The 9,483-nt window shown below is 40.5% G+C and overlaps 1 protein-coding gene across 1 annotated transcript in view; it reads right to left on the reverse strand.

Moving 5' to 3' along the window:
* Positions 1–8,230, reverse strand: part of LOC101863641 (ceramide glucosyltransferase) — a gene marked incomplete in the record, with an annotated part of 58,482 nt that extends 50,252 nt beyond the window's left edge. The window contains 2 exon segments of the mRNA XM_013089135.2: positions 40–563; positions 8,150–8,230. Of these exon segments, the coding sequence (XP_012944589.1) occupies positions 40–144 (105 nt within the window).
* Positions 8,231–9,483: the final 1,253 nt, after the last annotated feature.

A 9,483-nucleotide genomic window follows, 5' to 3' on the forward strand; every position in this document is an offset into this window, starting at 1 on the left:
TGGGGGGCTTCTTAATTAAACAGAGCGAAAATTACTCACAGTGAACGGGGATCCAGTGACATCACGGGTGTAGTGGGACGTGGAGAAGCTGCTGAAGCAGAAGAGTAAAATCCAGCAGAATGGAACCACGCACTTGCTGGCCATGACTCGGTGTGGCACGGTGCACCAGAGGGCGCCAGCAGGGGGAGAAGGTAACACAGGATTTTCACGCCACGCCGAGCCCGGTTCCAAACACAGGAGTAGGAGGAGCCACGGGGCGTGGTGAGTGGGTGGGTGGTTGGAGGGAGGGGGGGGGTGTTATAGTTCCCGGTGAAATCACTCTTTTTGAAATCTTGAGATCAAAACTTTTTCTCTGTCCCTCTTGCCTAAAGAAATGTTTATAAATATATGTAGGCCTATTATCCTTCACCCGTCCTAGCGCCTGTGTAAGGTATAATACTGCACACCATTCTGAAGGAACTGTACCATGTACACTCTGGTTTCTCTTTAGTTTTCCGTGAACACTTTAAGCAGAAAACAGGTGGTGCCACGAAATTTTAACTGGCTGCTTCCGACTGATTCTGCTGAAAATAAAAACAGGATGAATAAATTAGAAAGTCGGAGAGGAAATGAAATAAAAACACAAAAATAACGAACAAAATTAATTAAATAAAAATGTCACTGCCCCAATGTAACTCATAATATGTCTAAACAACTCAGATGTAAACAGTAACAAAAACGGACTGGTTCACAAAGTGTAATCCAAAAGACCTCTTTTGTAACATGCTCTCAATTACGGGAAACCTATACCATTTAGATCTGAACGTACGTCGATTCTCATGTAGCTCCCAGTAGTATACTGTTTCTTCGCGCATTTATTTTAACACTACAACCGACAATTAAGACAATCCTGGCCATTGAGCCGAAATAGGGTAGGCTATACGAGGTGCGCAAAAAGCCTTGAGTAGCATGTGTTCAAATAGCCGACAGGCGCTTCGAGGATCACGTTCAAATTGTTAGCAGACGATCAAAAGCGCAGTGTAACGTGTCAGACCCACATCATAAAACAAGCCAAGACATGACCAGTCAAGTCTTCTATTTCAATTATTGCAGTGCCTTGATCGATATCGAAAGCGGGTACGCTCCACAGACACACGGGGTAATAAGTAACCGATACACAACAAGTGCTACCGAGTGACTCAGCCGATACTGTCATCCCTGGTCTTCAAGATTTCATTCATGTATAACGTTCTTGCTTTCAGGGCTCAAAACGCTTCAGATTCCGAGCGAATAATTCTGTTCCACAAAACGGTTGGGTAAGGTGAACTTTTACAGAAAAGCAAAGCAAGAAACTCCATGATTTCGTGCAGTCAGTTGTTTTGTTGTTGTAGGTGGATTTTTATTTTTATTTTATCAGAGTAAGCCTATAATTCAAATAACCATTCAGCAGCCAACTTTTTTTTTACGCACGAACTTTACCCAGTCGGCACTGATATCGAATAACGACGTCACACAGTCTGTCGGAACTCACACATATCCGATCCCTCACTTCAAAATACATTGTACATGTACATCATGTATCACTTAGAAACGCTCCGCCCTTCCCCCAAGACCCACAGGCCTACAGTGCACGTCTGCACGAGCCATAGATGGTCTATAACATGAGCTGGGCCCGCCGTGCTCGACTGAACCAATCAATATCGAACGTTAACTCAGATGACCGAGGTCGATTGCCTTCACCGCAGTTGCTTTTGCTTGCAGTTGCAGCGCTGAGTCTGATGGAAGATTATCAAATACGAAACGAATACCCATACCACGTCTTTCTATTACTAAGCCGCTATATCTTCCTGTAAATTCTACCGCCATGCCCCAATTACAGTCTTTGCTTTCCCAAACGTCAGCTCAAGCATAAGTCATGAGTAATACATTAGCGCCACACACAGGTAAATTACCGTTGAGAGAGAGAGAGAGAGAGAGAGAGAGAGAGAGAGAGAGAGAGAGAGAGAGGTGTTTCGGAGTGTACTATGGGTGTGCTTGGGTAATAAGAGTTGTAAAGCGCATAGAGTATGCTGCAGAGCGTGGATATGCGCTACATAAATGTTATTATTCTTATCATTATTAAGAGTTAAGGTCCAACAAACAGGTCATTTTGAAGGCGGGTCTCACTCAATAATAATGGGGGCTTCCGGGTTCTTTTCTTTTCTTTTGGCAAAACAGGATCTTCGGTCGACAGGCCGAGCAGTCATAATCTACTAACAGCAAGAGAAAGCAAAACCTCTGGTCAGAAACAACAGCTATGGAGAATTTTTAAAAAAGCAGAACCTACTAATGGCAGTTTCCAACAAGGAAGAACATCAGGACAGAAAGCAAGTACTAAAAACAAATTTCTGGCGTATGACCGGCACTTGACTCCTTAGAAATTTGACAGAAGGCTACAATCCATGTATTTATACCCCAAGGACGAGCAAGAGAAACGCATTTACGTTGCAAATGTCTGACAATTAGCACATTATAAATTATTGTAGTGGACAGGCATCTGTTGATGTTTGCTAATTAACCCTATCTGTACGTCGTGTTTTACTATCGTGTCCATACGACGTGGGGAACTCTGTGCCACCACTTTCCAAAGAGGAAATTTAGTCGTTAATCCGATCCGTACGCCAACGCTTTGCATAGCAGTCGGTCAAAGTGATTTTTTAAAGAAATACTGAAGGTTTCAAAGAGATCGTCATACGAGAAGTATTCTAAAATGTGAAGAATACAACCCCGGGGTACAAAATGACCCCAGGACGTACGGGCAGAGTTAAAAAATCATTCTTTCTTTAAGTGCAAGTGCTTTTACGCCCGTATCGACATGATTTAGATCATTCAGGAGGCCGGCTCCGACCCTGCCTGTCAGGGCCAACCAGGGCTGAGAGGGATACAGCACCTCAGCAGAAAAACCGAGATACACGCACTCGAAAAAAAAAAATCATCCCCACATAATAATCGAACTCGGGTTTCCTATGTGCAACCAATGATAGTACATAACAAGATGGGCCACTTCTCTCTTTGAGCCAATTAAAAAAGTGTCCTCAAAATTTGGTGGCGCCCTCTTCACAAAAGCGCACTCTTTGCGAACAGAGTTACCCTACTTGAGTTTAAAAAAATAAAAGTGACACTAGCAAGTTTTGGGATAAATTTCGGAAGAACGCTTTTTTAAAATGGTTACGCTGACAAAAAACCTCTTCCGGAGGAGAGGGTGATGGTTTTCTTCGTTTAATTTGACTTTAGAATGTGAAAGGCGAGAGGTCATTAAAATATTTTTAAAAACTAAAACTCCGCACTGAACGTACCCGAACTGCTGATGAACAGCAGTCGATCTGCGCACGCAAGGAGGTGCTATTCCTATTCTTCTTCTGGAAAAACGAACGAGAGCTTCAAAACAGACTGTAGCGCCATCTGAAGCAAAGAGCATACTTCCTGCGGACACTTTTTTGGCTGAGTGGCCCATCTTGTTATTTACTATCTTTGGTGCAAAGACAAAGTGTCAAACCGCTACACCACAGAAGCAGGTTATACTAATGAGATGAATAATACATCTCACGCAGAATAATGTGTATATATTATATAGCCCCCATTGCTATCAAAAGTACATGAGCTCGACGGAAACGAGCAAAACGGACACAACAGTATCGCTTTTTTTTTTCTTTCTACATTTACCCCGACGATATTTCTTTTAATGCGAGACGTCCTTTTCCATGACCAAACTGCCGGACTATCATTCTGTACAAATATTGAACGACTACTGCCAAGCATAGCATCGCTGTGTTATTTTCTCGTGAACAAATTGAAACGCCTTCACAAGCTCTAGGTTCCAGGGGCATAGACCTACATGGGAAAACATTTATTTAAAACACACTCCTTTTTATTGGTTTGAGTATAGAGAAGAAAATCAAGACAATAATAGTTATATTAGTGCAGGGGGGAAAAGTAAGACAGAAAGAAACAAGAGAGGGCAAAGTGAAGAAGTAGGACCAACCAGTGCAGTGGCGCCCTCCAACCACCTGCACGCCTCTGGACACACTTTTCCACGCGCTGTTCTGATAAACAATGTAATCTGTTCACAAAGGCTGCGAGTCAACAGTGTGGCTGAAAACGTTTATTTTTCTGTTTATCTATCAGTATTAGTGGTGGTTGGAAAGAAACAGGTGGGGGGGGGGGGGTTAAAGTCCCCTGCAAAGTGCATTGTTAGGAATACAATTTGTATTATCAATCCCACTTGCTGTGGGCATTTCACATTGAAAAGGAACATTTAAGAGACATTGGCTGATGCAGGTACAAGAGTATGCATGGGCATGACATTTTAAATATCATGTTGTCCCAATGGATACCCTCTCAGATGCTGAGCGCGTGCCTCAATTCTAACCAGATGAGGTTTTAAAATGTTTGCATTTATTTATTTATTTTATTTTACTTTCTTTTTTTTGGGGGGGGGGGGGGTGGCGACAGTAAGCAATTTCATCAACGCTTTTTTGACATACAGGCTAGAAATTATGAATGCATTAAGAGGAGAAAAAGGTGTGGCTGTGCATTTATTCTGAAACAATGCTATTACCGATGTGAAATGAGCATTCTCAGACAGAACAAAAAGTGTTTGCTCTAGACGTCTTAAATCTTTATGATATCCATTTGGTAAACTTGTTTATAATTGAAAGAATGCCAGGTTAACAAGTACACGAAGGATTTGGACAAAAAAGAAGCAAAAGTATGATGCTGGCAGAATAAACACATGGTTCAAAGTGAGATATGAGTATAACATTACAATTTTTTTTAAACATCATAAAGAGACCATTGTAGGCACAAATCAGTATGTTAGCTCTGAAATAAAGCAACATTGGAATCATCAACGTAATTTTCGAATCTGTCATCTACTTAATTTTAAAAAGCATAGAGAAGAAAAACAACAAAATAAGAGACAAATGAAGTCAAGGTCTCAATATAATATTCGGTCAACTTTTTCAAATAAAACTGGACAACACATTATGATTGCATCACAAAACCAACTTGGAATAAAACATAATATGCTATGTACAGTCGACAGGATCTGAGACAGGTTTGGATCACATTAGAGCTTTCACCTCGTCAAAGGGCTCACAACGTATTCATCAAACAACTGACACTTGTTAATTCTTCAAATCAGAGCTGCATTTGTGGCTCTGAACCGACATGGAAAAGAAGTTTTTTGTTCTGAATAGGTAACTTATCAATAAGAATTCAAGCAAGTTTTGAATTACTTTAATTCCGGACAGATTGATATATACTGCAATAATTTATCACATGGGAAGGGAAAGACTTTACAACCTCAGGTTTCTGCAATTCCAAGTTCAACTGTACTACACCCTCAACTGCAACTCAACCACCCTTGCTATCAAAAATATGATTATATTTCCCTGTCTATATCACAAATAGTAAAAGACTATAGTTAATCACTAGTCATTTTAAACAGTTCATCAGCAAAACTGAGGGCAGAGGAGAGAGTAATGTTTCATGTCTCCGCTTACTATTTTTTCACAGCATAACTTTTCTGATATTGTTAATATAAATTAAGACTAAATATTGAAGCAAACCCAAACATGATTAAAAGGGGCAACTGCATAACCTTTCAGGTACTACATTCCACTAACTTGAAGTCATAGAGACGAGGGGAGAGCTATTTTATAATATAACAAATTTTACATTAATATCCCCGAAACATGTCAGTAAATCAACACCAGTGCTAGGGATTTCGCTTGCCGTACAATTCACAATATTCATCTTAACAACGCAAGTATTGTACAGTCAAACCTGGGAAAGACGGAATCGCAAAGGAGCCAGAAAAAAATTGTGTCTTAGAAAGAGGAATTTAGGGGGTGAAAGAGTGTATGGAGTGTGTGTGTGGAGGGGGGGGGTGATGCTAGGCATTGTATAGCTCTTTAATTGTTCATTTGAATCCCATTTTACATCCGTTTTGACTCAATATAATATCTGTCGCAAATTATTGGTTTTCTTTAGATATTTGATGCTTTTATGTGAACTTTCACACATTCATATGAAAAAAAAATGTTGGGACCAGTTGACGTTTCTCATAGTAATATTTGGCAGTGTGTAAAGATATGAAACATTCCCAATCAATTTCTTTGCACTTGTCATTGCTTACATAATAGACATGGTGTAACATGGAATACACACATTTGTTTTGTGAAAAAATTTGGCATTGCACAGCTCAGATACAAAAATAAAGAACCATACAGATCTAGGGTATTAATTAAGCTTTAAAAAAAACATTGTGAAAGAAAGAAAAAGAGAAAACCTTAGGAAATTTGTTTTCTCTGTCAAAATAAACCAAGGTTGCTTAGAACAAAACACTGACAGAAGGTTAAATTTAACGATGCTTAGCTGCCACTCATACCGTGATCAGAGATACCACAAGAAATTGACATGCCCAAAACATCCAAGCAATAACTCTGGTATAAGAACAATACTAATAGAAAACCACAGGGACTCCTTGTAATTGGTAAGCTTGATGCATTCAGGTATGGGAGATGGAGAAGGCAGCAATGAGAACAGGTTGGTTCTGTTTACAGATAAATCTCCGTTCTGAGAAAGGGACGACCATGGGTGTGGTTTTGAGGAAGCTGTTACCACACCCATGTGAATACTGAGCTACAGATGGTCAGGGGTGCAGTATCGGTGTGAATTCTCAACATTAGCTTGTCTTCAAAGTTTTTAAGTGGTGCACCAGCACTGAAACTTTCCTTGGTAGGAGAAATTTGACTGCTACTGCTTTCTGCCCTGATAGTATCCATCATCGATGCCGAAAAAAATTCCGCGAGAAATTGTTACATGCAGGGGAAGAGTGGTGTGGCATGGGTTAATTCTTTTGTGCTAATTACATCGAATGGTGGGGCAAAGGGTGAAAGCAAAGGAGACGTTCAATCATTTCTGTTTCCGTCCAAAAGAGATGCAAGCACTGATCGTGGCAATGGATTAGTGATTAGTAGTATTTTCAGTAGTAAGTCTGAAACATGTCATTATCAGAGTGGCTAGGCAAGCACTTGGGAGGTGTAAAGTTTTGACCACTAGGCTAACTGTCGACCGGAGACGAGAGGTGACCCTTGATCTCTTGCTTTAAATTACAACAGCCCCCCACCCCCAATACATTCCCCTGTCCAAGACGGAAAATACCAAAGGTTGAATTTATTTCTGGCTGTCTTGCAATTCCATCTTGAATCTTGTGTACATTGACTATTTTGAAATGGGTGAAAACGGAGTACCGGTACAAGTAGGCCTGTACTGTATAGGAAGTACAATCCAGTAGCTTTTCTTTTTAAAAGCACACAATAATGCAGCACTAGTGGATGCATTTGATTCTCATCAGTCAGTCGCCTCTCATTGTCATTGTGCCAGGTCCGTTATGACGTTACCAAAATTTATTAAATTAATGAAAGTAAGATGTAACGGTAAGATATAGACTAAAGAACTAGAGGGATCATCCTATATAGATCCTATAATAGAGATCTATATATATATATATATATATATATATATATATATATATATATATATATAATATAAAATCTTAAACCGGACTACTCGTACATTATTGAGCGAGAAAGTGGGGTAGGTGGGGCGGGTGGTTGGGGTGGAGGAGGGGGGAGGGGGGGTTCAGGGGGGTCTCCCCCCTGACAAAATTTTAATGAATAGATCTACCGGTCCGAGATTCTCCATTGAGAGAGATATTAAAAACGGGCAAATTATGAATTTCTAAGCCTAAGGTTGAGACATATAGATCTAGGCAAAGTCAGTCCGCTGGTCCGGTATTCTTCAATCTTACCTCTTAAACTACAAAGATCTAGAGTATCTGAAGATCAGGTCTGTCAAGACGAAGATTCATGGCCCTCTACGACGAGCACTGTTGTGGAATCTAATCTAGACTTAGATTCTAGATCGAGGAAGTGCCGAGCGAAATGCTGTCAACGAAAAGAAGTGCGCGTCGTGGCAGGATAAAAAAATCTTGTTTTCCTCTGATTTTGTTCTAAATTTGCAACACTTTACTACAGCAGTCTACATAGAATGCCAGAGGGTCTAAAACACTAAAATTAATTCATGAATAGAATCGAGGAAGCATATTTTTTTCAAGCAAACATACCTAGATTCTAGATCTGCCTCTGTCTTGTTCGTGAAGACACGAGTGCTGTCACGATGTCACTGTCTCTACGGCCAGTAGCTTTGTTTACTGTTTACATTTCAGGAATGCAGAGGTAGCGACTTCCTGTGGAGCGCGTTTCGAATCTTGGCTATTGCAGAGAGAGACCCAGCGGGGTTTACATTGCTTGGTCTCTGCTATTATTACATGTATTACTATTAGATCCGTATTACTGTACTTTGCTATCCCCACCTCGTTTGAAAAAGCAGAAAATGTTCGTGTTTTAGATTTACCCATTAAAACCCGTAATATAGATCTCATCTACATTTTTATTGCTATTTTCTTGCTATATATCTACCCCTTTTCTATGGTGTTTGTGTTCTGTTGTGTTGTGGTGTGTGTGTGTGTGTGTGTGTGTGTGTGTGTGTGTGTGTGTTTGTGTGTGTGTGTGTGTGTGTGTGTTCTTTGGCCCGTTGTATGTGCATAGTAACTTTGGTCAATTGAATTGTCATGGATTTTCGGCGGCATTCACATGTGTAGCTCAGTTAGCAGGTGGGAAGCACAATAATTCATGTAGGCCTAATTAAATGGTTGCTATTTTTCCTAATTCATTTAAAACAAGTTGGGACAGTCCATTTTAAAGATCCGCAGCACCGTCAATCAGTTTGGAGAAATACTGTGACACTGAACTCGACAATCGAGCACTTTATTCAAGAATAATGAAACGGTACACCGCCAATTCATTATTATAATTGTATTGTATGCAGAGAGCGGTTTTGGCACGAAATATAAGTGACACTTTTGCAGCAAATAAGTATTTAGGCCAACACATGAGAACATAACCACCATAATAAAAAGGAGAAGATGGAGATGGATTGGGCATGTTATCTGAGAAGAGAACCAGACTCTATTGTGAAGACTGCCCTCCACTGGACACCCGAAGCCGACCCAAAGTGATCTGGAGACGCACAGTAGAGTCTGAAATGAAATCCTGGAATCATTCGTGGGGGACGCTGACCAAGATGGCCCAAAACAGACAGAGCTGGAGATCCTTTGTTGCTGCCCTAAACACCAGATGGCGTAACGGGTAGTAAGTAAGTAATGAGAACATAATATATTGCAGTGAAATTTGGAGAGTCGATTTTCCTCATGACCATGATATACTTGTGAGCAGCCAAACTACGCAACATAATATAGAAATTCTAGAAACTAAAGCTCACGGTTTAGTCCTGTGGGAGATTAGGGAAAATATTTGTGTTGATGCAGAGGTAAAGATTTAGCCTATATGACCACTTGCTGCCCGTGTGTGTGTTTCAGTGTGTGTGTGTGTGTGTGTG

The sequence above is a fragment of the Aplysia californica genome, unplaced genomic scaffold, assembly GCF_000002075.1.
Source record: "Aplysia californica isolate F4 #8 unplaced genomic scaffold, AplCal3.0 scaffold00025, whole genome shotgun sequence".
Lineage (NCBI taxonomy): Eukaryota > Metazoa > Mollusca > Gastropoda > Aplysiida > Aplysiidae > Aplysia > Aplysia californica.